The following is a 23,225-nucleotide window of genomic DNA, read 5'->3' as shown; positions in this document are numbered from 1 at the left end:
AGTCTGAATTTTGGGTATGTCTTTCATTCCTTACATAGTTTAATTATGTATAAAACGTAGTTTGAATTCCTGACTTGCTAGTTGTTGTGGTTGTTGAATGTACTAGCCTTAATCTTAAGACTCACTAGATTTCAAAAATTGGATCATAATATTGATATATTTCTCATTTTGATTCAGTGAGTGATGTCCAGTGCCACGGATGAGCTTCTGAAAGCATGGGCACCAAGTTACCTATTGATGTGTTGGTAATTTGGTTAAAGTCAGATCAGCAGCTTGGGGTTTTGTTTAAAAATTACCACTCTTAGAAATAATATTCCTTTGATTATTCATTGCCAAGTACCTGTTGAATTCAGTCTTAAGGGTACATATTTTGGTCTCTGATATGCACGGTAAAAACTGTCTAGTGTCTCTACAGTTTTTGAAATGTGAGAACGTGAAATATTATTTAGCCTACTTTGTTGCTAGTAATGAACCTTATTTTGTAAACTTGGGAAAATTTCAGTTGCAAAAAGTCTCTTTTTTAGGAACATATTTTTAATTTTATAATAAATGTATGTATCTAACATACAAACAGATCTAGTTTTATCTAGCTTTGGTTTTGTTTTTTAAAAATACTATTTACCCATCATTTAAAATATATTAAAGTATGAGGAAAACTTAGGTTATATTTGGAGAACTTTGCAGTTAATAATTTTAATTAAGTCAGTGTTTGAAATGATTGACCTGGAATGTAAGCCTCTCAGAGTGTATATGTTTTGCCTTAGCTAATGGAACTACGTCTAAAAATCTGAACAAGCAGTAAAAAGTTGCATATTCTCTAATATAAAATTTGTGGCTAATGATTTTGATTTGTCATAGGGTACTTATCAAACAAAAAATTGAACCTTTAAAAAATATTGAATGTCACTTTGTAAACTTCAGAAATTTTGTAACTTTTGTTCTCCAACTGAATTATCTCCACTGGGATTGCCTTTTTATTAAAAATCCTGTGTTATTATTGGCAAAATCATTTTGATTCCAATCAACAAGTAACTTTTTAACAAATAAATTCTGTATTGTTTCTTTAGACCTTATTTAATCCTAATAAGACTGTGGTGAAGATGTTTGTTGTGATATATGACTTGAGAGATATGCCAGCCAATCATCAGACATTCCTACGACAAAGAACTTTTTCTGTACCTGTCAAACAAGAAATGAAGAGAAGTGTTAATAAAGAGAACACCCGACATACAGAAGAACGGTTATTACGCTACCTCATACATCTGAGGTAATGTCTCAAATGAATATGAAAATACGTTTCTTTAGAGCAACTCTATTTTTTTTCTAGTAATTTTTAGTTTATGTTTTAAAACTCCCTCTAACTTGGCCAGTGCTCCTTGTACTTTGCTTTGTTTGGAAACTCTTGATGATATGCCAAAATGCAGAAAACTCAATAGCATATCTTCCTGAAGTATTACTTTTTTTATTAAGGGAAATTTCATTTATAATTACATAATATAAAATATTTTATAACAAAGCATGCTGATACATCTGCGGTATTGAAACATATTTTCTAAACCAATGAAATTATCATATGAACTATATGTGTAGTTCTATATTTTGCACTAGCCGCATTTTTAAAAAAGATTTATTTATTTATTTATTTATTTATTTATTTATTTATTTATACAAGAACGGGGTATAGGCCAGTTGCCCAGGAGGGTGAGAGGATTCACCAGAGACAGAGCAGGGAACAGAACAGGCAGACTGATGAAATACACTGCTGAGGGGAGCAGCAGGTGTGACAGGAGAAGTCTGCCGTGCCATTTGGGACCCTCGCTGGCTAGCTGGGATCGAACCGGCGCTGCGAGGCTGCGGACAGCTTCACAGCAGCTTCACAGCAGCATAGCACTGCGCCTGCGGCACCAGGGGAGGCCCACTAGCCACATTTTAAAAAGTAATAAGCAGAAAAGGTTAATATAGAATATTAACCCAGTATATCCAAATTTTATTTTATTGTTTTAAGATTTATTTATTTATGCATACAAGAACTGGGGCACCAGCCAGAGGTGCAGGGGGGCAAGAGGACCCACCAGAGACAGAGTGGGGAACAGAACAGGCAGACTGACTGAAATACACTGCTGAGGGGAGCAGCAGGCAAGTCAGGAAAGGTCTGCTGCACCATGTGGGTTGCTCCCTGGCCAGGGATGGAACTCATGCTGCAGTGGCTGTGGACGGCCTCATAGGTTGCATCTCAACCCTTTGCGCCTCCAGGGAGGTCCTATATCCAAATTTTTTAATTGGAATATCAAATCAGTGTGAAACAGTGAGGTATTTTACATTCTTTGATTGTACTAAATTCTTGAAATCAAGTACGTACTTATCAGCACAGCTCAATTTGAACTAGCCATATTTCAAATGCTTGGTAATCATATGTAGCTAGTGAGTGCTGTATTAGACAGGTAACTTCTTAACCTTCATTCATTGATTTGAGTTAATCATTCACATTAATCATTCAACAAATATTTGTGTCTGCCTTGTTTCTAGGCACTAGGGAAAGAGCAGTGACAAAATCTCTGTTCTCATAGAGCTTATATTTTAATTCTATCGGAAATATTTTTTTTCTCACTTTTACTACCTAGTTCACAACTCTAGGTTGTGAGAGAAGCTGTTTGTTTGTCCTTGAGATCCAAGTTGCCACATCCTAGAGTAAGATTTTCAGCCTTGAATTCCCATTGTAGTTCTCAGGATCAGTGAGCAAGTCATTTATCTAAAAGAGACATCAGTGGCCTTTTGCTTGTAACTCTATTCCTAATAATTTTCTTGTTCTTTCCATAATAAGTCCTTAATCACTTCAGTGACAGTAATTCAGTTTAGTCTAACATCTTACTTAAAGGAGTCCTATTCAGGGCCTCCCTGGTGGCGCAGCAGTTCAGCGCTGGGTTGCGAAGCTGCCTGCAGCCTCTGCGGCGCCGGTTCGATCCCTGGCTGCTCCCCGGCCACCGGAGGAGGGTCCCACATGGCGCACAAACCTCTCCTGCCGCCCGCTGCTCCCCTCAGCAGTGTGCTTTGGTCCTTCTGCCTGCTCTGCTCCCCGCTCTGGCTCTGGTGAATTCTCTCACCCTCCCACACTTCTGACTGTACCTAGTGCTTATATAAATAAAGAAATAAATCTTTAAAAAAAAGAGTCCAGTCCTGTTCATCAGGAGGAGGACCTTTAACTTCGTTATGGATGGTGACCACCATCTATTCTTCATTAGATCTGCCTTGGGGTGGTGATCTGGAATAAATAAGGCATGAACTATACACTTAAGCCCCATACTTGGGAAAGTCTATTAAATTAATTGCTCCCCTTCACCCCCCATAACACTGATTAATTTATGCTCTTGTCTTTGGGTCTACTGAACTAAGGACATATTGAATTAGCATAGTGTATTTAAAGCCAACTTTACATTGCCTGACATGAGCCTTATGGAAAATGTTACATAGATTGTAGGGATAAAAGAGTTACCAAAAACAGAGTTGGAAAACTTTTAAAAAGGGAAATAGGGCCTCCCCTGGTGGCGCAGTGGTGGAGCACTGGTCTGCGAAGCTGCTTGCAGACTCTGCAGCTCCTGTTTGATCTCCCGCCATCAGTGAGGGTCCCACATGGCGTGCAGACCTCTCCTGCCGCGCCCGCTGCTCCCCTCAGCAGTGTACTTCATCGGTCTGCCTGTTCTGCTCCCCGCTCTGGCTCTGGTGAATTCTCTCACCCTCCCGTGCTTCTGACTGTACCCAGTGCTTGTATAAATAAATAAATAAATCTTTAAAAAAAGAGAGAAATACTGAAATAACAGACTATAAAAATAAGAAACTGAGAAAAGATTCAACTCTCTAATCTACCATTTGACAACATTCCTATCCATATATAACCTTAGCCAAATTAAAAATCAACTACCTCAACTTTTATGATCCCCACATAATGATTAGATACTTTTTATGCTATAAAGAAACCTTTTTTGAGAACTATTGTGTACTTCCCCAAGCTCTCCATGTTCTCCTTCAGACTGAGATGAAGACTTGAGAAAAAACAAAAAGATGAGTTAATCAATGATCTACTTTAACATATATATGACTACCAAATTTTTAGCTAATTTAGCAATAAAATCCACAAACCCATAGTATATTTCTGCTATGCTTGAGGGGTGGGAACAGAGAAATTAGCACTAAGGGGTATGTTATTAACTTTTTTTTTTTTTAGAATTTTTCATAGACTTTATTTTTTAATTGAGTGGAAGGTACAGAGAGTTCCCAGATGGCTCCTTCTCCACACATGCATAGCGTTCTCTATTATCAGCACCCCCTACCAGAGTAGTACATTTGATAGAATTGATGAAACAACATTGACACATCATTTTCAATCAAAGAACAATTCTCTTTTTTATTATATTTACTTGTCTGATTTCAGACCACCCAAACCTGAACAACTGCTGGACTCAATGTGAACATTTAGATTAAGCACTATCAAATATAACATTTGGTTACTTATTTTTATTTTTTATTTATTTCATTTTAATTTTTTCTATATTCATTTTCTTATGCTATTGTTCATTTTTATGCAGTAATTGGTTACTCCCCTCGGGTGTAGTCCCCGTAGTTCTCCCAACACCATAACACTTGTGAATCATCACCAGTCCCTTGTGCTCTTTCTCCCCTGTTTTGACTCTTCTCACTCCCTCCCCTGTCTTGCCTCAGATCTAGGGGGTCAGCTCTACTTACTAACTTTTAAGTACATTTCTGTGATTAAAGATTCCAGCCCACTGTATTACACCATAGATAATAGCAGGGGATAGAAACTATGCTGATAACCATTTTCACTTCACTGCTGATGTTTCTATTCACTTTTTATTATAATTTGGCTTTATTTAGCTAGCCACTCCTGATAACAGCAGTCCTTTCTCATCCTGTGATTGTCTTCAGAATGCAATCATCTGTGTTAATTTTTTAAGTGTGGAGTCCTTTTTAATAAAAGCTGTCAAAATTATAGGAGGGAAAGTTGTATGAAGTGAGTCAGTCTATATGTGGCTAGAACATGGTAGAGCTAGGAAAACCCAAATGTATTAATTGATTGATCTGTACTGAACACTATAAATGAGGAAGGACCATGTCTTATAGTATCAGGAATGAAAAGTGGGATTGTATGGGGCACTCAGGTTTACAGTAAGAAGCATCCCTGGCATTTTAGGCAGGAGAAGGGAGACTCCAGTGTTTAGAGAATAGTAAGGGAGAGGCAGTTAAATAGGAGCACACATTTTGGCAATGTCAGACCTTAAATATCTTGTTAAAGACAGTATTAATTTATATTGTGGCAAAATGATTTATTCTGCTTATAAAACTTACTGGGATTTTTTTGTTTTAAGGAATCATTCCCTGAAATGATCATCTTTTTGTTTGTTCATTTAGGTTCCAGAGTTCTAAATCTGGAAAGATCTACCTCCATAGAGATGTACGGCTCCTGTTCTCCAGAAAGTCAATGGAAGTTGATAGCGGTGCTGCATACGAACTCAAATCTTACACTGAATCGCCAACAAACCCTCAGTTTTCACCAAGATGTTGATAAGGAGAGTGGCAGTTTAAAGTCTGAAAATAAAAATTGCTATAAAACGGAGTGTACCAAAATTAACAACCGGGAGAGTGGATCCTCTCCTGTTATTCTGGACCAGTTTTCATTAAAGGATTCCTGGAATGAGATCCACATATTTCAAGTAGACTGGAAAGATTCATGTCCTGATCCTTTTTGTACTGTTGAAACCACTTCATTGGACATATTATTGCAATAGCAACACCCTCCCCAAGTTAGATTAGTGTTTACACATTTTATTTCTCAGTTATTTAATATTTAATGTTTTACTTAATACTCAAGTGATGTTTGTCTATAGTGTTCTAATGTAGCACAAATCCTATGTAAAATCATACTATGTATTTTTGACATTAATGTTGAAATCTGAAATATATGCACACGTCTTTAATTTTGTGTGATGTGTTTTAAGTACTATTCATTTAAGTTATTGAAAATGAGAATGAAATGTTGAGCTTCTTTAAGATTAACGCACTATGCAAGCATGTGTACTTTTTATATCTCCAAAGTTTAGTTTTAACAGTGCCCCACCCAGGTTGCTGTCTCGCAGTCATCTTTTAACATGCTGTAATGGCAGTGCAACGCTGACTAAGCTGCTTCACATTCCCTTTGCAAATTCGGATCATCATGCCCATTCATATTCCTCTAGAATACCATTTCCCAGAACAGTTCTATTTTTCCTTAGTCACTGTTACAGAGGCTTTACATTAAATTGCTGTCCCATATTAGTTAACTTTTGCAAATTGTTAAAAGGATATGTACTTTGAAAACAAATTAATATTTATATTGTAAATATATGCAAAAAACTAAGAAATGTGTATTTGGCTTTTATTTTTAGATGAGGCATTTCTGTGACTGAGTAAATTTCTGGTAGCCGTCAGTTTCCATTCTAGCTGTACAGCTGCCAGGAGTAAGGGGAAGGTATTATGAACTTTGTCCCAATTTATCACTTTCTTATTCAGGGTCAAAATGGAAGAAGTCATTTGATAATGGGGGAATCCACTGAGCAAGGGAACTTGACTCTGTGCATCAAAAGCTTCCTTCTTACTCCCTTGGAAAGAATGGCTTTAGAGGTTTGTGCAGAGACAGGGGGCAACAGTGGATCAGATAAAAAAACACAAATAGTGAGAATCCTGAACCCAAAATTTGAGCTCATTGGGAAAATAAATACAACTCAAAAAGAGCAAGAGACCTGTGTATCTAGAACCAGGTGAGCATTCTGGAATTTGGGAGAAGAGAACGTCTTTATTTTGGAGCCCAGCTAATGGACAGATTTGAGAGAATCTGGATTAGGCAGTGAGAGGTTACAATCTGTCAGGTGACCTCTTACAGATTTGATTTAAAATTCAACCTGAAGGCAGCTCTTCTGCCTGCTTGTGAATGCAGGTGCCTATTTCTCCTCTCCCTAATAAACCTGTCCTTTTAAAATATAAAATACAACCTGAAAGAAAAGGCTATTTATAGTTCATAAAACTACAAAAGTTTTTTTCACTGGCAGAAATGTAAGAATTGCAGTCCTAGCTCTGGTGGTATCTAATGAAACTGACTCCAAGAATCCTCTACCCTTTCTAGCCTGTGTGATTGAAAAAGTGAGTCAAAATATCATGAATGTGCCTTCTTAAATTCTGTCATCAAGTTCTTGGAATAATTATTTAAGCACATATACCCAGACTTTTACATTTGACAAAAGTCAATATTGATCATTTGCTATGAAACAGGAGAAATATTAAAATACCCAAATGCTTTTTTTAATTCAAAAATAAGTCATTGACCTGTCTCATAATGTAAAAGCTAGTAATGTTCGTTGTGAGCCTGTGTCTTTCACATGGGTACTACGTGGCAATCTTTCCAGAATTCTCTCTAGTACGTAATTTCGCAAAGCTGACTGAAGTACTGAGGTATATCTTGTCCTCTTCCTGTCAAGGGCAACGTGCAAGGGCAACATGCTGACATTTTGTCCCTGTAAATTTTTTTTAAGATTTATTTTTATTTAGGCATACAAGAACTGGAGTGTGGGCCAGAGGGGCAGGGCTGGGGGTGGGGAAAAGAATTCACCGCAGACAGAGTAGGGATCAGAACAGGTGGAGCTACTGAAATACACCGCTAGGGGGAGCAGTGGGAGAGACAGAAGAGGTCTGCTGCACCAAGTGAGTTGTTAGCTCCCTAGCCAGGCATCCCTCAAACTCATGCCCAGATAGCTTGATAGCTCTGAGACTTTAACTCTACTCTCCCAGGGAAGCCCATTGTTCCTCTAATTCTTGAAGTCTTTTTTTCCTGTCTTCTTTCTCCTCAGTGTTATATGGTCACGGAGTACCTGTCTGCTCACTTGCCCTGGCACTATCACTATCACACTGGTTCTTCTTTTGCCACAGATTGAGAACTTACCACACTTTCTATGTTGTTCCTCCTCAGATTCACAGATTCTGTCCTTGACTGAATGTTGGCATGTAGGTAAAGATATCAGCAGACAACATAGTAGATGATAAGGATCTCCTCGCTCCTTGCAAACTCACTTGGCAGTTTTGCAGGCTAAAAAAACAAGTCATAAGTGATAACTTCCTTCAAAAAGGAACTCTGGGTTATAAATAGTCTGCAGATAGTCTGGAAACTTTCTTAGCAGACAACAATGAAAAATATTAATGAGTGATAGAACGGGGACTTGCTGGAAGATACTGAACAGAAGGTTGCAATCTTGTGCGATTTTCCCCCAACAGATCGCTGTCATTCCCAAAGGGTTAAAGAAAGGAAAGAGCTGTACTTCAAAGGGTAGCGTTAAGGTCCCCAGTCTTCCCTCATTAGCTTTGAAAATGAATCAGTGATTTTATTTTTTCTTTTCATTTAAAAGATTTTTGCAGTATGTATTACAAAAGATTTTTTCGTAATACGAAACTATACAAAGTAAATGTGAATGTCCCTTTGTCTGTCTGCCCTCCTAGTGCTCACTTTACAGAGTTGATCACTGAAAATTTTGGCTGGCATTCCATATAGTTTACTCAACCTAAGAACATAGACAGGTTCACTCTGGATGGGAAGTAGGCTTTTCATAATGATAGGAATTTACTCTCGGTCCCTGAGACGATCTCTGTGTGGAACTGGAATCAGTCCATTCTATTCCATTGTGATTATATGTAAGAGGTATATGTCTTAAACTTGGACATTGTGGGAGGAAGAAGAGAACATATGAATGCCTGCTCTGTGCCACACATTATTTATAAGTAACTTTTTTTTTTCAAAGAGCTCACATACTACTGAGCCTGGCTGGTACAGAAGCATGCCAAGAGGAAACTTGTCCACCAAGCAGTGATGTTTTCAATGAGATGGTATAGATGCTACTGCAGCCAATACAGCATAAATATGCAGGCCACCTCGCTTGTCATTCCATACAGACTCAGCTAGTTTCTTCTCAGTTATCTCCATTTGGATTTGCACCTGATGTTATTACCAATTGTCATCTGAATCCACTGGGGAATGGACTGAGTGTTTTTGTTTCTTGGCTAGGAATGACTTGATCCTGAAAGTCTTGTGAGTAGACATGGTAAGGAAGAGGCAAGCAGAGACAGCGTAATGGTGGAGGGAAAGAGATTACAAGTAACTTAATGTTATTTAATATCGAAAACCATACTTCAGAGAGTATGGATCTATTATACAATGAAAGAAAAGCAGATTTGAGGAGTTTGCTCAAGGTCACACTGTCGGTCAGTAGAAAAGTCAGGATTCAAATCTAAGTGAAAACTTACATCTTTTCCATTTCACTACACTGACACTTTACCTCTTTCTTCATTCTTTTTAACACTGAATTTTTTTTCCTCGCATAAAAATAAGCTTTTCATCAATAGTCTTGGAAGCAAAGTGTAATTTACCATGTTATAAGTGAGATGCATAATATAACAATAACTGTTAAGCAGAAGGGTCAAAAGACTGCTTAAAATACAACATCACAATAAGAAGACTTTAGGAAAGAATGTCCTAAAACATTTCAGGCCAGCAACAGCTCTACCAGCTGTGACTATACAGGTATTTCTCTTTACCCACCTTCTCCCTTTGCAAAGTAGCAGAGGCAGCTTTCTTCCCAATACTGCCCACCTGTGACTGCAGACATCTCTTAGCAGACCTGTGCCTTTCAAGGGAAGCTCTTTCTGCCTACTTGTATCTGTGCAAGCATCCTTTACTTCCCTTCCCTTCTTATAATAAGCCTGACCTTTTGAATTAAAAAAAACAAAACAACTTGAGGGGCTTCCTTGGTGGCGCAAGGGGTTAAGTCTCAGCACTGTGAAGCAATCCACAGCTACTGCAGCACGAGATCAATCCCCAGCCAGGGAGCTAACCCACATTGCGCAGCAGGCCTCTCCTGTCTTACCAAATTCTCCCCTCAGCAGTGTATTTCAGTCAATCTGCCTGTTCTGCTCCCCACTCTGTTTTTGGTAGATCCTCTCACTGCCCGCCCCAGCACCTCTAGTCTACACCCCAGTTCTTGTATGCATAAATAAATAAATCTTTAACAAACAAAAAAACTTCAGACCATTCAACTTAGTTTACTGTCAGGAGGCATGCTGATAGTATTGAAGAAAGTTTTAGAATCACGTAGCAAATACTGTGTGAGCTGTCAGAAGTCTAAAGTTTTTTGTTTTTTTTTTTTAAATAGAGGCATGTTTTATTTATTTGTTTGTTTGTTTTGTTTATACATGCACTGGGTACAGTCAGAAGCACGGGAGGGTGAGAGAATTCACCAGAGCCAGAGCGGGGAGCAGAGCAGGCAGAAGGACCGAAGTACACTGCTGAGGGGAGCAGCGGGCGGCAGGAGAGGTCTGCGCGCCATGTGGGACCCTCCTCTGGTGGCCGGGGAGCAGCCGGGGATGGAACCGGTGCCGCAGAGGCCGCGGGCAGCTTCGCAACCCAGCGCTCAACTGCTGCGCCACCGGGTAGGCCCAGAAGTCTAAAGTTTTAAAAGTCTCTCACAAGCTTCTCGCTCCACTGTTCATTGTTCTTTTTACTCACACAAAATTTTCCTGTTCTAACCTTTCCAGTTCATATTAAGTTCTCTCATCATGCTGAGTCCCTAAAAAACTGGCATCTCCCACTTCCTAGAGTCGACTTCTAATACTCAAGTTATTGAAACTTCTCCCTTGACAGTTATTTGACCTGCTTGTTCAAGTAATGTTCCCTGGGTTTTGCCCACAGAAGTCACCAGTTATCCTCAGAGCTTTGGTATCTGTGCCTCGTTTTCCCTTAGTTGATCTGCCAGTCTCTTTTTTTTTCTTCCATTCATGAAAAATGTATTCTCGATACTTGTTACACCTTAGTGATGCAAATAAATGGACTTTTTCCCTCAGCTGTTTGAGCAATGAATAGGGTGGGACGTTATGTCCTCAACTCATTCTAATAAACTCTTGAGTTAGGGCACCTAACCCTCAAAAAGACCCCTGATCCCTTTAAAGTTTGTGTAGGCCTACCGAATTCCAAACCTAAAAATTCTGTGCATGTGTGCATCAGAATCACCAGGGGGAGCTTTGGTTAAACATCAGTTCTTGAAAATACCTGATGGTCTCACTCATAGCAGGAATCTCGAAAACCTAAAGAAGGAACCAGGAAAAAGAATAACTATAAGAAAGAAAAAATCAAAATCAACAAACAACTATGAACCAGAGACACACTGTGGGGGGGCGGGGAAAGGAGAGATTGGGGTCAAAATAAGAGGGTTGCAATTGTATGGGGAATATAAAAATAAAATAAAAACAACAAAAGAGTCAACTAAAAAAAAAATCAGTTCTTGGACCTTCTCCCAAACCTAGTGAGAATCTGTCAATAGGGTTTCTCAGTAATTCTAATCCTTGTGTCTAACTTAATTAATTAAAATTATAATTAACTTCCTCAACTGCACCTAGTCACATTTCAGAGATTTAATAATCATTGGCTAGTGGCTACTGTATTGTAATGGCACAAAAACAATTTCCATCATCATAGAAGGTTCTACTGGGCAACACAATCTAGAATATGCGGATGCAGTTAAATCTTGAGGGTGGAAATCATCTTCCAGAGAGTAGAAAGGGTGATCCAAGGACAGATTTGTTAGAATTCTCCCATTTATATTCAACAGTGGAGAATTAAAGCTAAATGGCCAGGTGGGCCTCCCTGGCGGCACAAAGGGTTAAGTCTCAACACTATAAAGCTATCTGAACTGCAGCATGAGTTCGATCCCCGGGCAGGGAGCTGCAGCAGACCTCTCCTGTCTTCCCGCTGCTTCCCTCAGGAGTGTACTTCAATCAATCTGCCTGTTCTGCTCTCCACTCTATCTCTGGCGAATCCTTTCACCCCCTGCACCTCTGGCCTACACCCCAGCTCTTGCATGCATAAATAAATAAATCTTCTTTAAAAAAAGAAGAAGAAATGGCCAGATAAGGAGGTATGAAAAAGAGAATGACATTCTAGAGGTCAAAAGAGAAAGTTTTGAGAAACAAGGTGTTGGTAATCAATGTACAGTTTTAAATATTAGGGTACATGGTTGATGATGCAGAAGGTTGTTTTTCTTTGGGGAGGGAGGGCTAGGGTTGGGGGGAGAAATGACTTTCCAGATGTAACAGGGTGGTCCCTAGGAAAGGGGGAGGTTCCCTGCCCCACCCAAGGGAGGGTGGAGCTGAGCAGGGAGAGGAGAAGCTGCAGAAGAGACTGAGGAAGGAAGCAGGATGGAGCCAGGAGACCTGGAGGAGGCGCATGGAGCCTAGAGACACGTGAAGAAAATGCGCTTGTTTTTTAGTCGTGTACTTGGTGACACAGATGTGGGTGAGACCCGTGGGGAGGTGACAATGGCAGCTTTTATCTTGATGTTGATTTTGCTCTTTTCCTTCCGGGCTTGTCTGGTTGTTTCTGACCCTTTTCTGTGGGTCCCCACTGGAAGATGCTTTAGACTTGGGGGCAGGCTTTGGGGCCTTGCTCTGGGCCAATCCCATTTGGATGGACTTTTACCCAGGAGGGGACGGGTAACTTTGGTTGCTTCATTTAGAAACTAGACTCTTTGCCTTTCCTGTATTGTTTCCTAGTTTTATTAAAGTTCCTTCCCATTAAAGTCTCTGGGCCTCCCCGGTGGCGCAGCGGTTGAGCGCTGGGTTGCGAAGCTGCCCGCGGCCTCTGCAGCGCCGGTTCGATCCCCAGCTGCTCCCTGGCCACCGGAAGAGGGTCCCACATGGCGCGCAGACCTCTCCTGCAGCCCGCTGCTCCCCTCAGCAGTGTACTTCAGTCCTTCTGCCTGCTCTGCTCCCCGCTCTGGCTCTGGTGAATTCTCTCACCCTCCCGCGCTTCTGACTGTACCCAGTGTATGTATAAACTAAAACAAACAAATAAATAAACCATAAGGAAAAAAAAAAAGGCACTGGCCCTAAGGGGCTGACCTGGGTCATGTTATTTCCCTTGACCCCCACATCCTAGTGTGAGTCAGGTTCTGGTCTTGGGACACCTCCTTTCCACTCTTTCTATTCTTGTCCTCCATCCTTAGGAAGGAAAGTTCAGGAAAATAGATTGCAGTTAGGGGGTGCTATTACAGAGTGATGGGGGGGCTCTCTCTGAAGAGCAATGACTTGACAATGACATGAATGAAGGGACACAGCTGGCGCTTCAAGCAGAGCAAACATCCTGGGCAAAAGTCCCCACGGAAAACGTGGTTATTGCCAGCGAAGTTCACAGGGCCTGTGTGTGTGTGTGTTGGGGTGGGGGTGAGGGTCAGAGAATGGAATGAAAGCTGAAATACCGCCCTGTTTTTGTTATGGTGATTTGATAACCTGCCATAGTGTAAGAGGCCAGGACTGGCCACAGTGCAGGTTTTCTGATCCCATGCAGACCGGGTAAAGGAGGAGTCAGAGTCCTCAGTGGGTTTTTGCAGGTCTTTTATTGGGGTTCACCAGGCATATGGCATGCAGGGGTGCTGGCTGGGGGGCTGGGAGGCTGGCAGGCCTCCCAGCCCCCAGCAAGTCTTCACTCTATCTGGGCTCTCTAGCGTTCGTTCTGCTGCTTCTCAGCTTCTCTTTCGGCTTCGGCTTCTGCTTCTGCTGCTGCTGCTGCTGCTGCCGCTGCTGCTGCCGTCCCCGCGACGCCGCCCTTAAAAGCACAGTCTTAGCTCAGCTGAATCCCATCTACCTATGCCCACACCCTATTCCAGGTGCCCGCCATCAGGCATGCATTCAGGACAAGGATCCATCATCTATCCTGATGGCGGGAGGGCAGAAAAGCCTGATATTTTCTTTACCCTACACATAGAAATGGTAATTTGATTTTCTCTTTGGTGGAACACCACCTGGAAGTCAGCCCCAAGTCTGGGGAAACAAACTGATCAGCAGCCTTGAGGGAAATGGGAAATCAATCAATCAATCAATAAATCAATAATTGCAGGACATGAAATCCAAAGCGAAAGAGTCAAGCAGGAAAGACCCCCACAGGGCTTCCCTGGGGGCGCAAGGGTTAAAGAAAGCTCAATCAAGCTCTTGCCAGCCGGTGCAGCAAGAGACGGATCCCGCCGGCCAGGAGCAGCGCACAGGGGGCCCGCAGACCTCTCCCGTCTCCCCGCTGCTCCCCTCAGCAGGGTATTTCAGTAGATCCGCCAGTTCTGATCCCCACTCTCTCTGGTGCATCCTCCCCACCCCCACCTCTGGTCTACACCCCAGCGCTTGCATACACAATAAATAAATCTTGAGAAAAAAGAAAAAGAAAAGCCCCCACAGTGCAGGCAGGGGCGCACACTAAACCCATCATGGTGCGAAGGCGAGGAGCAGTGTCAGGAGCAGGTGCCAAAGAGAAAAGTGGATCAGAGGGAAGAAGCTGCGCTCACCCAGTGGGAGCAGGTGTTGGCGGTTGAAATGGGCCGGGGGATTGGATTCCACATGGGAACTGAGATGATTTATTTTGGGGGGCGATGTGCTGGGTCCCTGGAATATTTTGGTTAAAGGCTAAGTGGAGGATTGTGGTGAGAACTCGCGGAGGGGTTAACCACGCGGCGAGGCGGGTTCTGAGCGTGACGTGGGGCGCCCCTGAGCTGCTGGGGACGTCTCCGCGCGTCTGCGGTCCCTGGAGCGGCAGTGACTCTTCCAAGGTCTCTCCCGAAACACACACGACGCTGCGATCCGTGGTGGAGCGAAGCCGGGAGCAGATGCAGGGCGCGCACGGTGGTGGGGCTCAGCGCCAGCGCGGGGGTCTGCGGGGGAGAGGCGGCCGCTCGGGCTCGGGCGCCGGGGCCTCTGTGGCACCACCTGGGCCCTGGCCGCGGGAGGCGCGGGGGCGGGCGAGGCCGCACACCTGGGGAGCGCGGGGTGGCGCTTATAAGGCGGCATCTCCGCGGCCCCGCGGGCTCGCGCCCCCGGCTAAAGCCGACGCGCAGCGGCCGGGCCGGGAGGACACCACGCCGGAGAGCGCCCAGAGAGCCAAGATCCCCGGGAGCTGGGGGCCTGCCCGCCCTTCAGCCCCCGCACCTCAGCCCGGGGTCCCCCGCCCGCCCGCGCCGCGCGCCCGGAGAGCCCGGAGAGTCTCTGTCCGCAGGGGCCCGGGAGCCTCGCCCCGGCCGGGGCCTCTTCCTGCCCTGCCCCTGGCGCCCAGCTCGGCGTCGGGGAGAACGCGAAAAGCCCGCTCCAGCCCCCGGGAGCCCCAGGACCTCTGCTCGTGTGTCCGGAGCCCTCCGGGGCAGGACGCAGCGTGGACCCGGACGCGGCCCCCAAGACCTCGGGTCGCTCAGAATCGCCTCCCGACCCGGCGCGGCGGGGGGACTGTGCGCTCTGCCGGGACCGCAGGCGAACTGGGGCCCCGCTCGGAGCAGGTGTAGGGTAAGTGCAAAAGTGTCAGGCTTTTCTGCCCTCCCGCCGTCAGGACTGGTGATGGAGCCCTGCGGTCCTGAATGCATGCCTGATGGCGGGCACCTGGAGTAGGGTGTGGGCATGCGTAGGTGGGTCCACCTGGGCTGAGACTGGGCCTATAAGGGCTGCCCGCCAGCCTCCCGGCCCCCCTGCCTGCCGTGTGCCTGCTAAATCCCAATAAAACCTGCAAACGCCACCGAGGGCTCCAGGACGCTCCTCCATTGCTCCGTCTGCTCGGGTCATGCAGAACCTGCTCTGGCCCTTCCTGCCCCGTATAGCAGGTCTGGGGTGAGCGCGCTCGACGCTCTGCCCGTGCGTGGAGGACGACCCTGGAGGCGCCGCGGACCCCAGAAGGCGGACACGGCCGGGAGCTGCCGGAGGAGACCTGGAGGGGAGGGAGGGGAGCTGCCGGCGGGACGCGCCCAGGACCCCGAGGCGCAGACGCAGCGGCGGGGAGCAGGAGCCCGGCGCCCCACCCGCTGCCCGGCGCTGCCGGGGCGCCCCATGGACGGCGGGGACTCACGGCCACGCCAGAGCCTGGGGGCTGGGGCTGGGGGACGCCCTCGCCCTGGTGCCCCGGGGAGGGGGAGCGAGGGGCCCCTCTGTGCGCCCCGGGAGAGGAGAGTCGGGGTGCCCTTAAGCGGTCTGGGGGGGCGGGTTCTCCGCAGCAGGCGGGAGAGTCTCAAAAAGCCGCTCAGACCAGCCCAGGCGGGCGCCGAGCCCGGAGCCCTGAATGTAGGCGACGCAGCCGCGGGGCTCCCGGAGCAGCTGAGCCTCCTCCCGTGCGGCACCTGAGGGCGAGGCCGGTGGGCTGTAGAGTGAGGGTGGGGGGCGGGTGGGGACGAGGCGTGTGGGGGAGCCCACGGCGGAGAGGGGCCCGGAGCGGCCTCGCGGGGAGCGCGGTCCCCAGGGCCGGGCCCTGCTCGCTGGCCAAGGGCTGGCCTGAGCGCAGGGGCCGCCGGCCGGTGGGGGGGGGGGACGAGACCTGGGGCGTCGGGGACGGCAGTGAGTACCCCCGGGGCTGGGCGTCTCAGACCTCAGCGTGCACAACTGGGAGGGGGGGTGTGGCTGGCGCTGAGCCCGCAGCCCCCCGCACGGGGCAGCGGAGACCGCCCAGACGGCGCGGTGGTGCCCCCCCCCTGCGGGGAGCGGGGCTGTGGGGGGCAGTCGGGAGCGACCAGGGGCGGGGCCGGCAAACGGGCTCCTCATTCCGCCCGCGGGGCGCCCTGTCTGGAAGGAGCGGGTCTCCGCTGTGTCTGTCGCGCTGTTGCCCCTGGTGGCGCCTGTCGGCTGTGCGGGTCGTGGCTGCAGGTGCCGTGGCCAAGAGCAACCAGGTGGGGACTGTCCGGAGGCAGCAAATGGGGGGTGGAGGAGGGGGAAGGGAAGATTGCTTCCTTTTGGGGTTTGCGCCAAACACCTTAGTGGCAAACCTGCAGCTGGGAAAACTGGGGGCCTTTGGGAGTGTGGGCTTTGCGTGGGCTGCCTGGGGGGCAGCACCTGGGCGAAGGGGTGGGCGTGCTCACCTGACCTGGGGGGCTGAGAAAGTAAAGGCTGCGGCAGAGAGCAAGGGGCGAAGAGGAGCACCAGAGAGCGTCGGCGCTGGAAATAAGGTACTGGGAATGGGGGTCCGAGGGTCCCTGTAGGCGGACTTCGCCTTGGTGGGATCTGGCGCCCCCTACCGACGCTTCTGGCGGCGTCACTTGTTTCTGGCCGGGTGGGCCCAGTGGGCGGGCGGGGTCCTGGCAGCAGCTGGGCTACACCTGGCCTGCACCTGGCGGCCCCTCAGTGTAGGTCAGGTGCGGGCTTTTCCTGGTCTAGGAGGCCCTTTGCCTGCGGCGTCTGGGTGGGGTGATTCCTTTCCTGGCCGTGGCAGGGTCATCTGTCTGCGTGGTCTGGGGGGGGGGGGTATCCTCTCGGAGACGTGGCCTCGGGCCCCTTTGCGTGCGCCCCTGCTCTGCCTGGAGATGCCCCTGTCGTCTCCTGGCTGCAGGCCATATGGGGTTGAGGGGCGCTGCCTCTGCTGAGGGTGGTGGGGCAGAGAAGCCCTGGCCGCGCAGGGAGGGAGCTGGTGGCCAGAAGCCACTGCACCTCCCCTGGGGCCAGGAGGACGCTGCCCTCAGCTCTTTCCCTCCATGATTCCAATGGCGGCACCATCTCTCATACAGCTCAGGTTGTGCTCAGCTTCATGAGAACTGGAGACCATTTCAGGTCATCTTCATAGGCCCCAAGGGTGGGGGGTGGGGGGTGGAGGGCTTAACAGAGGGGCACTCTCCAGCAGCAGACCTCCCTTGTCTCCCCACTGCTCCCCTCAGCCGTGGATTTCAGTCCTTCTGCCTGTTCTGCTCCCCACTCTGTCTCTGGTGAATCCTCTCACACCCCCACACCTCTGGCCTGTACCCCAGTTCTTGTATGCATAAATAAATAAATCTTAAAAAGTCAAGGAGGAAACGTGTAACTGAAGAAGTGTTTCATCATGAATCTGAAGTTTTGGTTTGAGCTGCTGGAGCGCATCTGATGCAGTTACAAGTAACCCATCTCTCAGATAGGGATGAACAAGTTGGTCTCCCCATCTCTTGCAGTTCCCCTCTTGTTTAACAGGTTTGTCTTCTCCCATTCCAAGGAGCTGAGAAAAGCAGTGTGGCTCACCCATCTAGCCCCTCACCTGCCCACATTTGGGAGGACTTGGAGTCCCTCTCAGGGAGGGAGTCCAGCTCCTCTCAGTTTGGGAGGGAGTCTGAGTCTCCCATAATTTAGGGCTCCTGTGATGTGTCAGGCCCAGTTGAGTGGGAATTGGGAAACATTGGGTATTTTTGTTGGGTGTCTGGTATTTGGAGTTTCCTGTTCGTTTTTGGAAGCCAGGGATTTGGTTAAAAGTGTGAGAGGTGCCGTATTTGTTTCATCTGAAAGCCCCTTAGGGACAGTATTTTTTTAAGATTTATTTTTATACAAGAACCGGGGTACAAGCAGATGCGCGGGAGGATGAGAGGATTCACCGGAGATAGAGTGGGGAACAGAACAGGCAGACTGACTGAAATACACTGCTGAGGGGAGCAGCGGGCGAGGCAGGAGAGGTCTGCCCTGCCATGTGGGATTCTCACCGGCCGGGATCGAACTCGCGCTGCAGAGGCTGTGGACAGCTTTACAGTGCTGCACTCAAGTGCCTGAACCACTGGGGAGGCCCCCCCTTGGGGACAGTATTAACTGAGTTGGGGACCTATAGCTACCAACCCATGTCTAAGAAGCGGCTCCTATCACTGTTGCCCTGCAGGAGCCCAGGAACAGCTGACAGTGGGGAACAGGCAGATGCTTTCCTATTGCAAAAGCCAGGCACTAAGCTCTCCTTTTCTACACTGGCTGGCTCAGGCATGAGTTCCTTGTGACTATCCTCTTCTACAGTCTCACCCTGACATCCAGGGTAAGTCCAGGTGCTTTGGCTGTGGGCAACCTAGGATAACCCTGACTCTGTGGACGCTGGCAGGTGGCTGGAAGGGCTGGGTTGTCCCTGTGAGAGCAGTGGGCCTGGACCGGGGCTTCTACTTACCTTCTTCCTTGGTCCTCACTTTGTGCAAATAGCTTTGTGAATCTGAACATTGTGCCTGTGTAAGGAATTCAAACAAGTATCTGGAATTAGGTCTTGGTTACTTAAAGTTTTGGTATTTTTCTTATTTTTTTATGTGTTTAGTCAGACAGCAAATTCAGCATCTACCAGTCACTGTGAAAATGGGATGTAAAGTAAGCTGAAGAGCGTGTTCTCCACTTGAAGGACGCCTTTTCTTCCTCTGAATTTGCTGGCCTCTTCTGATCACACTCACGGACTACCGGGATCAGGCTCAGCTGGTTTTGTCAAAATTACTTTGGACTTTCTAGTCAGCTATAAAGGAAGCCTGCCAGTTGGGTGGAAAATTTCTAAACTTCCTATTGGCCATTAAAAATGACAGGTTTCATTAAAAATCTGTTTCTTATTTAAAATAATCAATTTAGTCATCAAAAAATACATAGTAGGTTTCTGTAAATGATATTCCTTGTCAAATTTCTGATAAGAAATTGAACAAACTGCAAAGTAAGATCTTAATCGGTCTCTTCTGTCCTTCTCACACCCCAAATGGAAGGTATCTTTTATCTTTCCTAGGACCAGGCCTCCTCTGTGAGGTCAAACAGAAACCAGGACTTTGCAAAGCCATTTGAATTTTCTGTGCGTGTCTTTAAGATGCTTCCAAACTTGGGCTTTAGAGGTTTTAAAACGATTGAAATGGGATAGTTATTAGAACATGTAAGGACTTCAGCTTCCATCTCATATTAGAAACCTCCTTGATTACCAAAAACAAAACAAAGAATTAAATGGCTATATCGACTTAACTTGAAAAACTTAAATTGTTTTAGGAATTAGGCTGTCTTTGTCTTGAAAAGAGATACAGTTCTGGTGACACTGTCTACCCATCCAAAAATCTCTTCTAGGAATTTTAGGAAAAAGGTGGCCGGAAAAAGTGATAGGTGAAAGGTCAATGCAGGTGGCAGGAATGCGAAGCCCACCAGGGGCAGGAAGCCCATATAGAAAAAAATCAGAATAAAACTTTTCCCACCCTGCAAACCTTTTCCTGCCCTACCCACGGTGCCTAGTCATGGGGGGACAGTCCTTCCGGCCCCTGCAACCCTGCCACCGGCGGTCTTGGGTTTGGCGGCTGAGGACTGAAGAGGCCCAGACTCTTCCACTCTGATAACCTTCAAGGAGCCCAGGGTAACGGTCAAGGTAGCAGGTAAGTCCATCTCCTTTCTGGCTGACATGGGGGCGTTGACTGCCTTCCTTCTGGTCCACTCTTTCCTAGTCATGCCCACGTGCCCCACCCCTCTATTAGGACGGGGTCTGCTGGCCGAAGTGGGAGCCGCCATCTCATGGTCTCCTGACCCGGCAGAAGCTTTCATCCTCCCCTTGCTACCTGACTGCGATCCCTAAACCCAGGGCACCCCTCTACCGCCAAGACCTAGTTAACCCACAAGTGTGGGATGTCTCTCCCCCAACTGTTGCCACCCATCACATCCCGGTCCTCATTCGCCTCTTTTCCCTCTCGCCCCCAGTTTCCAATCTCCCTCACCATCAGTCTCAAACCCACCATCCAGCAACTCCTGGGAAAGGGACTCCTTACTCCTATCAGCTCGCCCTGTGATGCTCCCATTCTCCCCGGTAAAAAGCCTGACGGTTCTTATCGCCTAGTTCAAGACCTTCGCCTCATCAATGAGGTGGTGGTGCCTGTCCACCCCCTAGTGCCAACCCCTACACCCTGCTATCTCATATGCCGTCTTCTACCGCACACTTCTCCTTACTTGACCTCAAAGATGCTTTTTTCACCATCCCTCTGGATCCTCAATGTTACTTCCTATTTGCTTTTGCTTGGGAAGATCCAGACACACACGTCCCAGCAACTGGCCGGGACAGTCCTGCCTCAGGGTGTCCGGAACGGCCCTCATCTGTTTGGTCAGGCATGAGCTAGTGATCTCTCGTCATGTCTTACTCCACCCAGCACTCTCCTCCAGTGTGTTGCTGACTCCTCCTCTGCCGTCCTTCTCTGCCACTGTCTCAGCAACACACTGCACAACTCCCCAACTTCCTATGCTCCAAAGGATACCGTCTCCCCATCCAAAGCCCAATTTTCAGTTCCCACAGTCGTCTATCTAGGTCTTCGACTAATCCTTCCTCCAAACAGCTGACAGTGGACCACAAACAGGCCATTTGTGAACTTCCCTCCCCTGAATCTGCAGAACAGATCCTTTCCTCCTAGGTTTGGTTGGTTTCTTCCATCCTTGGATCCCTAATTTTGCTTTCCCAGCCAAGCCACTATATGATGCAGCAAAAACCTCCCCCGAAGGACCTCTCCAATCCCCCGGGGAGGCCCACAGGGCCTTCCTTTCACTCAGAAATATCCTTCTCTTTCTATTGGACCTCTCCATCACCCGACTTATGAGCCTAATGAACGCCAATTCCTGAAGTCAAAAGGAGGAACCGAAATAGCCCAAGGCTCGATTATGGTAAATAACAAGCTGGCCTTACCTGACAAACAGGTGGACTTGGTCATTCAACAAATCCATGATACTCTCCACATCAGGCCATGCCACTGACCCAATTCCTCAGTCCACTCTTCTTCCACCCCTCCTTGATGCAAAAGTCTGGTGGATATGTTCCCGTTGTCAAACCTGTGCTCGCGTGTCACCTCAAAGGGGAGTTCGCCCACCTTCTTTTGCAGCTCATCAACTGCGTGGACACTTACCGGGACAGGACTGGCAGGTTGCTTTTACTCACCTCCCTACTCACAAAAAAGTTAAATATCTGCTAACAATGGTTGATAAAATGACAGGTTGGGTCAAGGCCTTCCCTGCAGCTAGAGAAACGGCTCAGGTGGTAACTGAAGCCCTTTTAACCACATTATCCCAAGCTTTGGCCTTCCCCACCTCTCTCCAATCTGACAATGGTCCAGCTTTTATCTCAAAGATTACGCAACAGGTCTCCTTGGCTCTGGTATCACCTGTAGCTTCACATTCCCTACCACCCACAATCCTCAGGGAAAGTGGAGCGCGCCAATGGGCTAATCAAGGATCACCTGACTAAACTGTTAGAGCTCTGCAACCGCTCCGGGAACATGCAGACCGGTACTTACCCAGTCCTGCCTTGGATTGCGACCTTCTCGACCTTCCCCATCCCTGCATCCAGGAGACCAAGTCCCGCTCAAATCACTTCAACCAAAGCTACTGCGGCCTTGGTGGACCGGTCTGCACACGGTCATTCTCACCACGCCTACAGTGGTAGAGCTTCTGGGAGACCCCTCCTGGCACCATCTATCACGGGTCAAACATGCCCCCGAAAACAAACTGTATGTATGTCATAACCTGGGTCCTACTAGGATGCACATTTCTTGTCAAAATCTCCCCTAGCCCTGTGTCCTATCTATGGAAATTCAAAGTTAGGGAGACCTATGTCTCAGGGTCTACCGAGACCACCCACTGGGTGGGCACAGCGGACTGCCCCCTAGCTGGCTGTTCTGCACAAATCTCAATAACTCAAACTTGGCTCAGTAAGCACCATGTACTAACCTTTCCTCTGCTTTACCTATGATCAAACGCGGGATGCCAATCACAGCTACCCCTGCTATCATACTGACGCCCTTGTCAGCTTTCATTCCTGCACTTCTAACATTTCGGTTACTTCTGCGCTCCAAACAACAAGGGGAACCTTTTTCTGGTGCAATGGCTCTCTCGGTGTATTCATTCTTCCACTCCAGGCCCATGTATCCAAGTTCTGATGGCCCCACAGTTAACTCTACGGACGGTCTGAGCTAGGGTGGTTACTCTCATCACACTGGACTAAGTGGGCGGCCTTTCTTCCAATCATGGTTGGGATCAGCCTGGTGTCATCGATTGAGGCCATAGGTGTGGCAGGTGGGGCCCTGGGACACAGCCTTATTTCTGCCCAGGATTTTTATGAATGACTAGATATCTCCTTAGAACAATCCTATGTGTCTTTAGCATCATTACAAAGACAGCTCACCTCCCTGGCACAGGTCACTCTCCAAAACTGGCGGGCTCTGGACTTGTTAATGGCTGATAAGGGGGAGGGTACCTGCCTGTTCCTCAGGGAAGAATGTTGTTATATCAGTGAATCAGGGATTGTAGAACAAAATGTGGAAGCCGTAATGAAGCTCCACAAAGACATGGGAAGGGAAACCGGGGGCTCCAAGTCTCCGCTGACATGGTTTCAAAATCCTATAGTCTCATGGCTCCTTCTACTCTTGGGGCCAATACTAATGACAACCTTA

At 47.4% G+C, this 23,225-nt stretch overlaps 1 protein-coding gene across 3 annotated transcripts in view; it reads left to right on the top strand.

Moving 5' to 3' along the window:
• ATOSA (atos homolog A) overlaps window positions 1–5,575 on the top strand; it is a gene marked incomplete at both ends in the record, with an annotated part of 58,336 nt that extends 52,761 nt beyond the window's left edge. For all 3 annotated transcript variants that reach the window (XM_084240387.1, XM_084240386.1, XM_084240388.1), the window contains 2 exons: window positions 1,068–1,267; window positions 5,422–5,575. In XM_084240387.1, coding sequence (XP_084096513.1) covers window positions 1,068–1,267; window positions 5,422–5,575 — 354 coding nt within the window. The remainder of the gene's footprint in view (window positions 1–1,067; window positions 1,268–5,421) is intronic.
• Between the last annotated feature and the right edge of the window lie 17,650 nt (window positions 5,576–23,225).

The sequence above is a fragment of the Talpa europaea genome (genome assembly GCF_964194135.1).
Source record: "Talpa europaea genome assembly, chromosome: 8".
NCBI classification, from domain to species: domain Eukaryota; kingdom Metazoa; phylum Chordata; class Mammalia; order Eulipotyphla; family Talpidae; genus Talpa; species Talpa europaea.
Note: the sequence above shows the minus strand (reverse complement) of the source record. Positions and strands in the feature narration are given on the sequence as shown.